General features: G+C 40.1%; 1 protein-coding gene across 3 annotated transcripts in view; it reads right to left on the bottom strand.

The window, feature by feature from the left end:
* Positions 3,001 to 17,143, bottom strand: part of SPATA6 (spermatogenesis associated 6) — a 131,221-nt gene continuing 117,078 nt past the window's right edge. For 2 of the 3 annotated variants that reach the window (XM_021093282.1, XM_021093283.1), the window contains one exon: positions 3,001 to 16,324. In XM_021093282.1, coding sequence (XP_020948941.1) covers positions 16,144 to 16,324 — 181 coding nt within the window. In that variant the 3' untranslated portion in view covers positions 3,001 to 16,143. The remainder of the gene's footprint in view (positions 16,325 to 17,143) is intronic. The other variant, NM_001177917.1, reaches the window with a different exon arrangement.

Raw genomic sequence — 17,143 nt, 5'->3', positions numbered from 1 at the left:
CGGAACCGTGTCCCTTCTCTGTACTCACGAAAGCTTTTTCGATAAATGACTAATTCTCTCTCTCTTCTGAACCCTTATTATTCGTGGACACTTCAGCCATTTCAGATTCCCGTCTCAGTTTACTGTGGTCTTTTCAAGAATTTATGTCATCTGATAAGTTAGACTGAAAATTCAGTGAGAACATTTAAGAAGTGTATAGTTTTTTATGTCATCCAAAGTTTTGGACACACAAGTGCTCAATAAATGCGCTGAAAGACGAAAAATGGCTAGAGAAACACGAGCTGCGAAACTCTCACCTTTGGTAAAGACCTTCCAGATGAACTTTGGGATGTCAAATATATCAGCTAATGGCACTACGAGAATGGAATGGAATTACTTGAGCCCCTATGATGATTACTATTACTTTGGTACGAGGACAGGATTCAAATTCTGCGATAAGGCATATGAAGAGGGGCCTTGATATAATTGCAACATGCATTTCACCCTCATTTCGGGCCGCAGTCTCACCACATACCCTCGTGCCCCAACCGGACTTGCAGGGCTCTGAAGATGCTGGGCCTCTTTCGGGTCCGCGAGGCTCTGCCTCTCCTCTTCTGACATCGTCATCCACCAGCGTCAAGAGGAGCGGCTGGTTCCTTTGTGACGTCTTCCTTCACTCATTAAAGACGTGGTTGCTTCCCCTTCCATGCTCCTAAAATACCTACCCAAACACCTCCTTCAGTCACTTACGCATATCGTATGCATATCCACAAAACACTTAACATGTTACAACACACTGTACTATAATGCATTTGTCAGAGGTCAGGGTGTGTCTTATTTTATATGTGCCCAATGCCATTCACAATATTTGGTTCCTAACAGGCACTTGATGTTTGCTTAATGAATGCATAAGTAAATATATGAGCTTGTTAACTGATTAGATGAAGGAATAAAAAACCTAGTATCTGAAGATGAGCCATGGATAACCTCCAAGTATGCAATTTACATGGAAATCAAGAGCCATCCATTGTCCTTCTCAGAGCCCAAGGTGTTTTGTGCCTACAGCACAAAAACATTCCGATGATTAAGAGGTTAACAAAATGGCCATGTTTTAAAGAAGGAGAAAATCAAATCCGCCTGAAAAAGACTTTCATTTTCCTCAATACAGAGGAAGCCGTGAAGAGGTGATAGACCCATGGTTCACCAACCTGGCCAAACATCACAACAAAGCTAGAGAGGCTCTTAGAAAGTCTTAAATACGTGTTAGGGATGGACGAACAACGAGGTCCTACTGTATAGCCCAGGGAACTACATTCAGTATCCTGTGATAAAGCATAACGGAAAAGACTTTGAAAAAGAATGTGTGTATATACACAACTGAATCACGTGGCTGTCCAGCAGCAAGTCACACAACACTGTAAATCAACTATACTTCAATAAATCCTAAAAGAGCCAACCATTTAAAAAAAAAAACAAACACCTCTTAAAGGCTCTTTAAACAAGTCAAATTTACTGCATAAGGATCTCCAGAGATTGAGATGAGGAAACTATTTTTAAAACTGCTGCCTGAGTGATTCTGACCAGCAAGGATTTGGAAATACTAAACTGGAACACAAACAAAAGCTCTACCAGCTGTAGACACGGATGCTGCATGGTCACGCGTATTCCGCTAATGAGATGAATATCGGCTATGTCTCAGATACTCCTCTTCTGCACCCTATACCTAAGGAAAAGGTACTTCCAAATTATGAGAATTTCCAATAATTTGTGGTAGCTAGATCACTGAATCCTTTAAAGCCCATGGAACTCTTTAACCCTTTCTAGTAGAGTTGCTAAGAAGTTATAAGCTGGCCAGTTTAATTTCCCACGCTGTTCGGCGGGGTGGAGGTGTGTTAATAAAATAGGTGAACTGGCCAACAGGTGGGGACAGAGCAGGGATCCTGAAAAAAACAAATGGTTGGAGCTATTCACAAACAAAGTTTAAAAATCTGAATAGCAATAGGAGTGCCGCAGGGGAAACAATCTGACTAGGAATCGTGAGGTTGTGGGTTCGATCCCTGGCCCCACTCAGTGGGTTAAGGATCTCATGGTGCCATGAGCTCTGGTGTAGGTGGCAGACGCCGCTCGGATCTGGGGTTCCTGTGATGCAGGCTGGCAGCTGTAGCTCTGACTGGACCTGGGAACCTCCATACACGGTGAGTGCGGCCCTAAAAAGCCAAAAAACAAAAAACAAAAAACAAAAAACCTCAGTAACAGTAAATAAGCCTCTTCCAAATACAGAAGTGATCAATCACTGGGAATCAAGTATCATCTCTTAAAATCAAATATTAAATCCAATACTTATGGAAAATCAAGCCATGGTAGGAAAGAGGGCTATAGGATATTTATAAGAAAATACCAATATCTGGGTTTAAGTCCTCATTCAGCCATGTATACTCCTATTGTGTGAACTGCAAGAGACACTTAACCCAAAATTGTTTTCTCCTTTGTAGATGTGTAGATTATAACCTCTGCCCAACCTAATTTTTGAACATATTATGGAGAAATACAATAAAATAACTTAGGTAAAAATGCTTAAAAATAGCAATGGGCTATATAACACACAAGTTATTATTTATCATAAAAGTTTAGTGGAAATAGTTTTTCCAAGACTTTAAATGTTTGGTAGATAAAAATTCGCTAAAGTCAAATGTTCTTTTTCTTCCATTTTCCCAACATAAACACTTGAAAATACTTTCCCATTCAAAAGTTGGCAACTTTTCTCTCATTTGGCAACAACAATTACCCCCGTGGGTTTCCAGTGGAACTGAAATTAGTTTGCTGTTTTTAAGATTATCAACAAAAACCTCTCCAAATTATGCCGTTTCTATGCCAAAACACATTCTTTATGCGGCATCATTGTAGGAATGTATCATAAGTGAACAGCTGCTGGGCCACGAAGGAGAGTTAGGATAGCACGTTTTTTTCTGTCCTTCAGGATAATGCAAAACATTTTTAATATGTCCTTGTTGAGTGGCAGATTCCTTTTAAATACAATTTTTTATTTAGCAACAGAATATTATTACAAACGGGGGGAAAGGCAGCTATACTAAATCATCGTTTCAGAAAATATACATGTTTCAGAGGAGTCCAATTGATAATCAGTCAGGTACACATCAGGAACAATAAAAACAGTAGCAAATAATACCATTGATAGAGCCCTTACCCTGTGCAAGGCATTGTTTGTTAACTGATTTAACATTCATAATGACCTCATGAGATTAGTATCTTCATTTTACAGATGAGAAAACCGAGACACAAAGGAATCAGGTAATTTTGTGTAAGGTCACACAGTTATTAAATGGTTGAAGTAGGATTGGAATCTAGCAGTGTGGCTCCAGAGGCTATGTATTTAACCACTAGGCTATTTTTTTTGAACAGAGAATAATTCATATGCATATTATAAGATGCAATAGCTAAAATATAACACTCACTGGTCAACAATTTCCAAAAATATACAAATACATTTTAATTTTTATTTTATTTGTATTTTAGGTTGATAGCACTAAAGGAAATCTTTATAATTAATTTTTTTAATTTAAAACCTCTAAAGAATCACCTGGTGAACTTGAGATGGGTCTACTTAAAAATGTTTTGTGTGCATGTGGGTATGTATGGAAGTGCATGCACACACACACACACACACATACATATACTTCTGTGACTAGTGTCATACAGGAGGGTTTTCAGAAAAAGATGATTGCTCAATCATATTCATTACAAATGCTTGGGACCTACAGGGATGTTCATCTGGCTAAGACGATCCAGGGTTTTTTCTATTGAATTGGGGTAATTTACTCTAACTTCTACCTCTAATATCCCCCTAAATCAAAGAATATGGTTAATTTACAAAACATAATTGTGCTAAATCCACAATAAACAAAGGATGAAATAAACTTCCTAGGATCAAAACTTGTTTACAGGACACACCCTCAAACTAAATTTATTTTTATTTAAAAAATAATACCTTAAAAAATAAGAGAAGTCACATATAAAGTTTAAGCGGAAAATATTCCCAAAGACTAAAGTCATGTGTTTAGTTTCACTTGTGAAATCTATGTAAAACGTCTATCTGCAAGGTTAACAGAATTTTAAATAAAAGAAATAATGGATGATAAGGGAGCTGTCCATGCCTGGGTAGATTTAGGCACAAAATGATGAAGCTAATGAAAGGGAAAAGGTATTAAACCAATTTGAAGCCTCTACTGTATGTCGGGTACAATGCTCGTCACTCAGCATCACTTACCTAATACATGCTTCACAGTAACCATCCTAGGTAGATATCATTCCCATTTTATAAACAAAAAGTAAGGTCTAATATCTTCAGATAGCACCACGATACAGAATACAAACCCAGGTATAGAAGACTTTTCTCATAATACTATACAACTTACATAAATTAAATAACCAGTCATTTTCAGAGCCATATCAAAGAAATCAGAGTAATTTAGTCTCATGTCTTAAAGTAATTTTGAAAATTGTTACATTTATCTCATTTTCCCCTTATCAGATCCTCAGGATCTTTCAGAACACTACTTATTATAATGACTTGGAATTTTAGTTATTACAGTTTTGCTTTATTAAGCATCATGCACTGTGTGAGGTGTTCCACATGAATTAATGCTTTTCTCTACTATATTTTATTGTCTTTATTTTCAACAGCTCAATTGAAATATAATTGACACACAACAAACTTTAAATATTTAAATTATACAATTTGATGAATTTTGACATATGTTCACCTGGGAAATCCTCACCTCAATCAAGATAATGAACATACCCAGTGCCATTAAAAGAATCTTTACCACCTTTTTCAATCCCACCCTTCTTCCTCTCCACACCTCTCACCCCATCCCTCACAACCACAGATCTTCTTTCTATTATAATACTTCAGATTGCAATTTCTGAAGTTTTACATAAATAGTATCATACAGTATGTACTCTATTTTTGACTGGCTTCACTCAGCATAATTATGATGAAATTCACCTACATTATAACACGTATCAACATTATCAACATTATTCCTTTATATTGCTGAGTAGTATTCCATTGAATGGATATACCACAATTTGTTTACCTACTCACAAGTTGATGGACATTTGGGCTACTGCTAATTTTGGCTATTACAAATAACACTGGTATGACATTTGTATACATGTCTTTGGATGCATGATTTCATTTCTTTTGGATAAATAATAGGAATAGAATAGCTAGACCAAATGATATGTGTTCATTTAAATTGCATTAACTTTTCAAATGATCACAAAAACCCTATGAAAATATCTTCCATTTTACAAGTGAGAAAACAAGTTCAGAAACATTAACACAGAGCCAAGGGAACACAGAGAAAGAAAGGTCTGTTCAACTCTACAACCAACACAGAGTTCCCGTAGTGGCGCAGTGGAAATGAATCTGACTAGGAACCATGAGATTGTGGGTTCAATCCCTGACCTCACTCAATGGGTTAAGGATCTGGCACTGCAGTGAGCTGTGGTGTAGGGCTCAGATGCAGCTCGGATCCTTCATTGCTGTGGCTGTGGTGTAGGCCTGCAGTTGTACCTCCGATTTGACCCCTAACCTGGGAACCTCCATATGCCGCAGGTGCAGCCTTAAAAAGCCAAAACAGGAGTTCCTGCTGTGGCGCAGTGGTTAATGAATCTGACTGGGAATCATGAGGTTGCGGGTTCAATCCCTGCCCTTGCTCAGTGGGTTAACGATCTGGCGTTGCTGTGAGCTGTGGTGTAGGTCACAGACGGGGCTCAGATCCCGCGTTGCTGTGGCTCTGGCATAGGCTGGCAGCTACAGCTCCGATTAGACCCCTAGCCTGGGAATCTCCATATGCCGCGGGAGTGGCCCAAGAAATGGCAAAAAGACAAAAAAAAAAAAAAAAAAGCCAAAACAAACAAACAAAAACCCTCTACAACCAACAATATTGCTATTCTGCCAGATGGAGTATTTTACAAGTCGCAAATTTCTTCTTCCAGATCACTTCAAAAAGTAATTAGAATAGTGTCATATGTCAAAGAATGTCCACATTTATTTTCCTACTTAATTCTAATACTTCTATGAGGAATGGAGGGCGATGTTTATTAATATTTGATTTCAGAGGTTAAAAAAGTGAGGTTCAGAAAAGTTGTGAAAAAGTGCTTTTTCTACCATGTAATATTGTTGTCAATCTCCGGAAATAGAACTTTCTGAAGACATATGTACATAAATCCTTCTTCAATATTTTGTTTGCATATATCATCAATTTTACAAAAAAAAAAAAAAAACCAAACACACAAACAAAAACTCCAGTGAAGAATGGGTTCACTGATAAAAGGAAGCCTCTAATAGGACATACTTATTCTAAACTCTATTATGTGTTCAAGGTATTAAAGATTTTCTCTCACTTTGTTTCTGAATTATATTAACTCAGAAAGCTAAGCTTCTGTAAACTTATACTGCAACAGAAGTGTAGTAATGCTTGTGATAGATTTAAAGTCTACTTTTTCTGATATGAACACAGGCCTCTATGCACTCTTGTTTAATATTTGCATGCAATAGTGTTTTTCCATTCCTTCACTTTTAGCCTGTGTGTCCTCAATATAAAGTGAATCTCTTGTAGGTGGCATATAGTTGGATCTTGCTTTCTTATTCATTCAGCCACTTTATGCCTTTTGATTGGAAAGTTTAATTCATTTACATTTAAGGTAATCATTGATAGGAAAGGATTTACTTTTGCCAATTTTTTTTTTTTGGTTTTCTGTTTCATAGTTAATTTTCCCCTCTATTCCTTTCTTGCTGTCTTCTTCTGTGCTTTGTGTATTTTTGCAGTGACTTTCTTTGACTCATGATGTATGTAAGGCTCTTCTTGGGAGCAAAGGAATTTGCATCTCATGGAAAGAATTTCAACTCCGCTGGAATATAAGGTGCGCAAAATCATCACAGGCAACTGCTTCCTTGGCCCAGTGCCTAACCCTATACGTATCGCCCCTTGCAGTAGCAGTTCAGCAGCTGGATAGTCACCTGAACACTGTATGTTACTGGTTAGCCAAGTAACAGACAAACACAAGGCAGGCAGGTCATCATATTATGAGGCCTCTTTTATCTTAATATAGGAGTACTCTATTTTTTCAAACAGCAGTAAACTCTATTTATATTGAAGTATAGTCGATTTACAATATTCTCTTCGTATCAGGTGTACAACACAGCAATTCAAGATTTTTATGGATTATACAAAACAGTGGCTTTAACCCCGTGTTGTACAGTGTATCCTTGTTGCTTATCTATTTTATACATAGTCGTTGCACCTCTTGATCTCCTACCTCTGTCTGGCCCTCTCCATTCCCACTGGTAACCACTAGTTTGTTCTCTGTATTTGTTTTGTTACATACATTCCTTTATTTTTTAGATTCCACATATGAGTGATAACATAGAACGTTTTTCTTTCTCTGACTTACTTCACTAAGTATGCTGCTCCTGAGGTCCATCCACTCGGGTGCAAATGGCAGAATGTCATTCTTTTTTATGACTAATATTCCATTGTAGTCTACTATTCATTCATCAGTCGACAGACATTTAGGTTGTTTCCATATCTTGTCTATTGGAAATAATGCTGCTGTGAACACTGAGATGCATATATCTTTTCAAAGTAGTGTTTGGTCTTCTGTGGACATATGCAGGCGTAAAATTGCTGAATCATATGATAGTGCTTTTTTTAGGGTTTTTGAGATCCCTCCATACTGTTTCCACAGTGGTTGCACCAGTTTACATCCCCACCGACAGAGCACAGGGGTTCGTTCCCTTTTCTCCACACCCTCGCCAAGATTCTTTTTTCATAGACTTTTTGATGATAGCCCTTCTGACAGGTGTGAGATGGTATCTCACTGTGGCTCTGATTTGCATTTCCCAGATGATCAGCATGCTGAGGGTATTTTTCTGTGCCTGTTAGCTATCGGTGCGGCCTCTCTGAAAAAAATGTCTATTCAGGTCTTCTGCACATTTATTTTTTTTTTATGTTGAGCTCTATGAGTTGTTTATATGTATATCGGATATCGCCCCCTTATCAGACATTCGCAAGTATTTTCTATTCAGTAAGTAGGCTGTCTTTTTCTTTTATGGATAGTTTCCTTTGCTGTGCAAGAGCTTTTAAGTTTAATGAGGTCCCATTTATTTTTGCCTTTACTTCTTTTGCCTTTGGAAACAGATCCAAACAATTACTGCTACGATTTATGTTAAAGGGTGTTCTGCCTATGTTCTCTGCTAGGAGTTTTATGATTTCAGGTCTTTTTAGGTCTTTAATCCGATTTGAGTTTATTTTGTATATAGCATGAGGGAATGTTCTAATCTCATTCTTTTACATGTAGCTGTAGCTGTCTAGTTTTCCCAGCACTTTTTATTGAAGAGACAGTCTTTATTCCATATTCTTGTTTCCTTTGTCATAGATTGTCCATGTGTGTTTGTCTACTTCTGGGCTCTCTATTCTGTTCCATTGATCTATGTGTCTGTTTTTGTGCATGCTATTTTAATTCCTGTAGTTTTATAGTAGTTTGAAATCAAGAAGCATGATACCTCCAGCTTTGTAGTATCCCCAGTGGCTTTGGTGGGACAGCTGGATTTGACATGAACACAAGTCACATCTTTCTCTAGGGTGTGCCGGCAGCTATCACCTTAATAGCAGGTGGGACTGGAGGAGGAGGAGCTAGTGCTGAAGCCAAGTGTAAGCTGGGGCTCTCCCTCTGTTCAGCAGCCATCAACACTGTACTTGGGGCAGCACCAGGTCCCAAGTTGCTAGGGCAGGAGCCCTGAGGGTCAAGTCCAAGCTGGCTCTATTCCCCTTAAATGTGAACTCTCCCCCTTCCAGCGCTGGCACTCTTGCCGCAGAGCAGAGCAGAACTGGAGCAAGAGGGGCCCATGCAGGCTCTCTACGTGTGACAGGCTCAAACTGTGATAGCCCAGCTATAGACAGAGGTCAGGGCTATTTCGGATGTGCAAGCATTACTGTACAAGCACCAGTAATGGTTAGCCCTGCTCTGCTTGACACCATCTCAGGTCTGAGTCTCCTTCGTCCCTTATAATTGATGCTTCCCCTCGGTCTCTGCCACCCCACCCTAATGCGGGGCTGCCCTGCAGAGCAGGCAGGGCCATGTGTGCCCTGGGTGTGTGTCAGGGCACGAGCTGTGGCTGGCCAGATGCTGACAGATTTCAGGGCTGCTTCTGATATGCTGCCTGTGCAAGGGTCCCACTCAGATGCTGCCTCCAGTCTGAGCTGCCTCTGTGTCTCAAGGCTGAGCTCTTTCCTTGGTTATAGCAGCCCTTGCTCTAGTGTGGAGCTGCGATGTGAAGTGGGGCCGGAGCATTTGCTCACTCAAGCTGGGTGCCCGCCAGGGCAGTTGTGGGAAACGAGTCAGCCACTTGCACTGTTTCAGTCACTCTCTCCACTCGGTTTGGGGAGTAAGCAAGAACACATGGTCCTTCCAAGCAGAGTCCAGGCTTCACACAATCCTGATAGTCCCATCAGCCCTCCAACCAGCCAGGGAGCTCTAGGTGCCCAATATGTGCCTCCATCTGCTCACCCCCCGGGGGGAATCTCTGTCTCTGTATTCTCCCCCTTTCCCCTGAGTGTCCTCCCAGGGGCACAGGTCCTGATCTGATCCCTTCTCTTTCCTTCCAATCCAATTCCCCATGGGTCTTTCTTTCAGACTTGGTTGTACAGGGGCCTCTCTGCCAGTTTCCAGTTAGTTTTTGGTGAGAATTGTTCCATACGTAGATGAGTTTTTGATATGTTTGTGGGAGGAAGTCAGCTCCACTGTCCCACCCGAGCATCTTGATCGACTCATGAGCAGTGAACTTTTAACCTAATATTGACAAAATCCAACACAGGGGGCTTCCACATTGTCACTGAGCTTCCCCTGGCGCTTGAAGTGTTCTGCAGGATCCTCATCCCCATTCTTGTTCCTTGGTCTTTGTCAGTAAGATGGGATACACAGCTCCCAATTCAGCTGAAGTTGCTGGACTTCCTCGTTATTGTTCCGGTTCCCCCTCGTCTCCTGCTTGTGTAAAAGCAGAACCAGCCCAAAGCTGCATAGATGAGAACTCTTTTGAAAAAGCGATTTCATTATAGAAATACAAATTCTTTCAACTGAGGAACCATTTATTTCTTCCTGAGAACCATGGTACAACTAAGATTTTTCTCTCATATTTTCATTTTTTTCTCTCTTGGCTACAGGTGTAGGCCAACTAGCTGATCACCACAGTGTCGTCAGGTATTTTTTATGTCTTATATTCAAACAGAGGTAAGCCGAACTGCATTGTTTTTAGTGGCCCTCCATGTATTGTTCCTTTCTTGCAATCATTCAACAAACATTGTACATCTACTGTGTGCTCTAGATGCAAACTTGTCCTAGACCAGTAGAAAAAGACACATAAAAAAGCCATCAACGCTTCCACTTATCAAGTGCTGTAATAAAGATAGCACAGATTGTGACGCTGCGAATACAGAAAAGGTAAAGAAATACACCTGTTCTAGAAGAGCCTACACAGAGCATAACAGAGTGAAAACGAGGAAATCCATAGATATTGTATCATAGCTCTTTGACCCTCCATCAATAGGCAAGGTAAGCTCCTGACATTCAGGATGAAGTATCTTGCTAACTCATGCTTAGTGCTTTTCTGGAGCTGATCTATAGACATACAGCAAAATGTACTTTCTTGAATATATTAAAACACAACTTTTTTTCTTGTAGTTTGGTAAAGAAATTAAGGGCTTCTTAATATTCCTAACCTTTAGAGAAAAAAGTAGGTTGGCAGTATCTAAGCTCTAGCTGTCTGGGTTGGGCTATTTCCCTCCTACTTTTACAAATCCTAATAAGTGATTTTCTAAGGCTTATGCTATCTAGGTCAGCTAGACAGAATATCAACTAATCTCAATTAGCTTCCCTCTCTCTAAGAACTAATTAGGACTTGCTTCTTGTCCTTATAGCATTTCTATCATCTATTATAGTACTTCTCTCACTGTAATAGGTAAATGTCAGCCCCCCCCCCCGCCAAAAAAACCCCACTTAGGTCAGATTTTTGTTTATTTCTGGATGTCACTCAGTGCCTTGCTGATGGCTTGAAAGAGAGTAGACTTCCAGTAACATTTGTTAAATGGATGAAAAGTCACAAGTTCTTGTTGCCTAAGGAACATTACACAATTAAAGTATATTATTCAGAGATAAATAATACTTTCATAACTCAATAACAAAAACGGTGAGTTTTCTCTCACTTCATTTTGTACCTAATTTTCTAGCTAGTTAGAAAATCTGGGACTGGGAGGAGAATATCTTTTTAATTTCTAAAAGGTGGCCCTCAAATTCATTTGTCACCACTAGGGCCTCACTAATAAGCAAAAAGCACAATGGCCTGGGATCCAGTCATCTCAGGGCACAGGCAAGTCAGGACAAGAACAACAGAGAACTTTTGTTTGTTTTGATCTGACTTTATTATTTTGATCGGACTTCAAAAATGCATTTTCTATTCTTGAGTTCTCATAAGTTCTAGATCTTTATTTTTCACTGATTACTTTTCCTCAATCCCACCTCCACTCTTATAAAAGCTGATCAATATTTAGTTTATTCTACCTGATTTCCTGGTCTCAAAAGTCCTTCGCGTCTTTCAATGTCCAGCTCAAAGGCTACCTCCTCCAAGGCTCCTGGGGCCTGCCGTTCCCTTTGTGGTCCTCTTACTGCACTCATTACATCCCACCAAAGCACCTGCATCCTTGCACGCCATCTCCAGCTAAAGCACTTGGGGTTGCCTGAGCAATCATGCTCGCTCCCATGTTCATGCTTTTGCAAGTTCTGCTGCATGAGGCTAGCATGCCCTATCCCCATTCTTGCATTCTCCCATCACAGAAGTTACCAAACCACTATAAATGTTTGTCTCCCTCAGTAGACTCTTCATGCTTGTGGGAAGATACATTTAAAAATTGTATACTCTACATCTAACACTCAGTAAGTATGTGATAAATGGATGAATGCATGCTTGAATGTGTAACTAGCCTAATAGCCTAGGTAAGATATGAATTAACATAACGATTATGAAATGGTTGAGTCACTTTGGAAAATAGCTTGGCAGTTCTTCAAAATATTAAACGTAGAGTTTCCACATGACCCAACAATTCCATTCCTAGGTGTATCCCCAAGAGAAATAAGAAAGGAATGGCCTCACAAAACCCTGTACACAGATGTCCCTCGTACCAGCATTCTTCATAAGATCCCCAAAGTGGAAAAAATGAAAGTGACCATTAACTGAATGGATAAACAAAATGTGATATATCCATACAGTGGATTATTTTTTGATAATAAATGAAGTACTGGTATGTGTTACAACATGGACGAGCCCTGAAAACATTATGCTAAGTGAAAGAAGCCAGACACAAAGGTCAAATATTATACGATCCCTTGTATGTTAAATGTCCTGAATAGACCCAGAAACAAAAGCAGATCAGTGGTTGCCAGGAGCCTAGGGGAGAAGGGAATGAGGACTGATTGCTAATGGGAACAGGATTTCTTTTTGGAGTGATGAAATATTTTATAATCAGCTTGTTATGGTTGCACGACTCTATGAATACACCAAAACCCACTCATTGCGTACTTAAGGATGAACCTTACAGCATGTGAGTTATCGCAACAAAGCTGTTATGAGAAAGTGAGCACAATAATGAGCACTTTCTATTTGGTCCAGATTTTTAACCAAGGGTTTAATCTTTGAAATCACAACACAACTCTGCTGCCTAGAACTTCTTAATCTTCTACATTGATCAATTATACAATTATAAAACTGCTGGAACATTAAAAGACCGTTTTAAATAACCCCTTCATTACTTAACAGGTTAGGAAACTGGGCTCCAAGAGAGATAAGCGACTTAAACAAGGTTATGTAACCAGGAGTGAAACCAGGGAGGACTCAATCTCAGTCCAGGGATTCACCTTTTTTTTTTTTTTTCTTCTCTTTTCTTTCTTTCTTTCTTTCTTTTTTTTTTTTTTTTTTTTTTTTTGTCTTTTAAGGGCCGCACCTGTGGCATACGGAAGTTCCCAGGCTAGGGGTCAAATCAGAGCTGCAGCTGCAGGCCTACAGCCACAGCCACAGCAACGCCAGATCTGAACTGTGTCTGCAACCTACACCACAGCTCACGGCAATGCTGGATCCTTAACCCACTGAGTGGGGCCTCATGGATACTAGTCAGGTTCGTTAATGCTTAGCCACAATGGGAACACCTGATTCATCTTTTTTCTTAGCTGAATTAATGTTTTCCTTCCTAAAATTCTCAGTGTGTTTTTTTTTTAATTTAAAGGAAAAATTACATTAAAAAGAAGAAGATCCATTTCATACTAAGTCTAAAAACTATTGCTAGATTATAGGGAATATTTTAAAAAGGCTAAAGGAATAAACGACTGCACCTTTCTGCTTCTTTCAATGATAAAAGGCAACAATTAGGATTTAAGTGTTTTACTCGTGAAAGATAATACAATAGAAGAATTCGCAGTAACAGGGACAGCAGTAAAGACCATGTCCCTTAGGGAACAGAAATAGACTCTTATCAAAATGCTACGTGTGTGGAACTTTGCATCTGATCACATATGTCATCAGATATCAAATATAATACTTGATATTTCAGAAAGATACCAAATGTAATCAGGAGGAAAATGTCTTTCAGAATACCACATTCTAAAGTGGCCCTTTGAGACCCATCTTTGTGACCAGAGCCAATGGCAGATACAGGTGCAATACGTAATTTATGTGCTACTTACTCTCGCAGGAGATTTTCTATGATAGCAAATATTTTCTTGGAAGTTCATATTTGTTCTTTTCACCAAGAAGCAACTTTTAAATGGAGGAACTTTTCATTAGTTTCCACCAAAGGGGCTAAAAATACGAAGCTTCGCTGAACATAGGATTTTTTTTTTTTTTTGTCTTTCTGTCTTTTTGTTGTTGTTGTTGTTGTTGCTATTTCTTGGGCCGCTCCCGCGGCATATGGAGGTTCCCAGGCTAGGGGTTGAATCGGAGCTGTAGCCACCGGCCTACGCCAGAGCCACAGCAACGCGGGATCCGAGCCGCGTCTGCAACCTACACCACAGCTCACGGCAACGCCGGATCGTTAACCCACTGAGCAAGAGCAGGGACCGAACCCGCAACCTCATGGTTCCTAGTCGGATTCGTTAACCACTGCGCCACTATAGCCAAAGGGCAGCTCAGTGTTGTGGAGGCCAGTGTCTCCCCAACTGTGACCAAACGAACCTGCAGATGACAATGGAGAGGGAGTGTGGAGAGCTGGGGGAGCAGGACGGGAGAGAAAAGATAGCCTTAACAGCAAATACTGTTATGCACTCGATTTAGTTCAGGAAATTCTGGGTTAATTCAATAAATGTTTAATGAGCACCTACTCTGTGTCAGACTCGCTATAGATGCTACAGTGACACAGGTATATGCCAGGATTTCTTGCAGCCTCTAACACACTAGTGTCGATCAGAGGCAGCGTCCTAGTCTGACTGGACAGCTCCAGTTTACAACTAGTTGAAGCATCAGCAGTACCCCTGGCACCTTTGTCACCAGCACCACAACTCTCTAAGTTTGAGGGGCATGAATGCAGTGCATAGACTTTTCCCAAACCTACATGACCAGTGAAATACTTATATCTATATTCTTAAAGGCATCGCTAAGAACAGAGGTCTACAGAGTACGATTCAGGAAATGCTGAACTACTCCTTCCTCTTCACTGACAGCCGAGGGAACGAAGGACCAGAGAGTAAAGCCTAGGACACCTGACCCCTATCTTTGATGTGCTTTCTAATGTAGCAATACATCGCAGGTCGCGGCAGATAAAACACTCTTACCATGACGTTAAAAAGTCTTAAAAAGTCGTATTATTAGATAACAAGAAGTATATATTTTCTCCTACTACAAAAATAAATCACTCGGTTTTATATGTTAACTTCAATGTAAAGAGTTCAATTCAAATTTTTCCTTTTAAAATCATCCCTATAAAACTAACCAAAGATGGAATTCCTAAGAAAACCTTACCTTGTAGTCAACTCTTGATAAGCCAAGTTTACCATCTCCTAGTCTCTGCTTTTCCTCTACTCACTCTCTGGGAAATATGAGGTAATTTATTTCTTCATCTCTTCAAAACCATCACTGGCCTCACAGGTGTGTTCAGGGGGTAGGAGAGAAGCTAATTTTATCAACCAACAGATCTTTCCAGCACAAAGAGTTACACTCTAATATTTTACTCCCTTTTATGGTTCCAAGCGTCCTTTAAAGTAAGGATGCTACTTTCTTAGGCGATTTGATACCTATGAAAACTCTAAAGAGATTAAATTACAATGTAAGTCTCTTATTCTTTCTGAGTTTCTATATACTTATTAACAAAGGCTATTTTCTGATTCTGGTTGCACCAAAAGATATGGCTCTAGAAGAAAATCATGCAAATAATTCTATTTTAAAAATCAGCAATTCACATTTTGGGTCACACAAGGCCACTGCTATTTCTAGCCATTAGGCTTTTAGGTAACTTAGGTATAGTTCTTTTTAGAGAAGAGGGAGTGAATGATTATAGAAACTTTAAAAAGAAAGCTATATCTTATGAACTAAGACATATCAATAGCCTTTTCCGAGGGAGGAAAAAGTGGGAAATTCATCTTTGTACACTATATATTTTGGCTCATGACCAAGAAAGGGGAGTTAATAATAATATTAATAATAATCATCAAATCCTAGATAAGATAAACAGTCAAGGAGATGAAAATAAAATTACAAGGTGATTAAGGCAGAAGATTCCTAGAGAGCGCCTGTCCTTGGACTTGGCAGCTAGTGATATGAGAGAGATGTGACAGAGTGTCCTCTCATATCGGCATAGGGGCTGTGATTGTGCCGCAGAGCTGTGACTTTTAGCATATTGCTCTCTTTTCTGTGACTGAAAAAGAAAGCTTGCCCATGATCATTTATCCTTTGAAGTAATACACTTACTCAGGTCTAACTACTGCACTCAATTAGAACCGCCTGTTTTTTTTTTTTAAAAAAAGGAATACAGATATTGATGACATCAAATGTTTTCATTGAGAAGTTGACAAGGACACTCATACAATTTACCGTGGCGGGTCTCAGAAGCTTTCCTGTGTGTGAGACACAGAACCACAGGCCTTTTTGTATAAGTTCCTGTACATCTTATCCATGCTGTTCTCAAAGATGGGTCGGTGAGATTTGCCTTTGTAAGAGGCTGCCCTGTTGGACCAGTATTCGCCATCATCCAAAGGGCCAGTGCCACGAGGCCGCTGAAATGAGCTAGAGACAAGGATACAGAAGATTAGAACACGGATGAAACCAAATGAGAGGTAGCACCACGCAAGTCAAGTATTTCCTAAGAACTTTATGGGATACGCTGGGCTCTGAGCGAGAAAATACACTGAGGCCTGGACCTTCAAAGAGTGACACTGTTTGCCTGAAACAATACAAAACAATAAAAGGAAAACGGTCTGTGAGAGTCAAAAAGTACCTCAGAGAAGAGAGACAGGAGCAGTCTGGCAAAAGCTGAGTCCAGATGGTGCAGGGTGGCTGAGTCTGAGAGTGCCTGGCCTCTAAAGTCAGGCAGATCTGGGAGTTCCCGTCGTGGCGCAGTGGTTAACGAATCCGACTAGGAACCATGAGGTTGCGGGTTCGGTCCCTGCGCTTGCTCAGTGGGTTAATGATCCGGCGTTGCCATGAGCTGTGGTGTAGGTTGCAGACGCGGCTCGGATCCCGCGTTGCTGTGGCTCTGGCGTAGGCCGGTGGCTACAGCTCCGATTCAACCCCTAGCCTGGGAACCTCCATATGCCGCGGGAGCGGCCCAAGAAATAGCAACAACAACAACAACAACAAAATAAAATAAAAAAATAAAGTCAGGCAGATCTGGAAGTGAATTCTGACACAACCTTCATAAGCTGAGGGACCCTGGGTAATTAATTGTCCAGAGTCTCAGCTTCCTTAACTGCATTTCTGCAGCATTGTTTTAGTTAGTTTGTTTGTTTTGGGCCATGCTCACGGCATGTGGAAGTTCCCCCGCCAGAGACTGAACCCATGTCACCGCAGGGACCCAAACTGCTACAGTGACAACACTGGATACTT

This window comes from Sus scrofa, chromosome 6, assembly GCF_000003025.6.
Source record: "Sus scrofa isolate TJ Tabasco breed Duroc chromosome 6, Sscrofa11.1, whole genome shotgun sequence".
Lineage (NCBI taxonomy): Eukaryota > Metazoa > Chordata > Mammalia > Artiodactyla > Suidae > Sus > Sus scrofa.
Note: the sequence above shows the minus strand (reverse complement) of the source record. Positions and strands in the feature narration are given on the sequence as shown.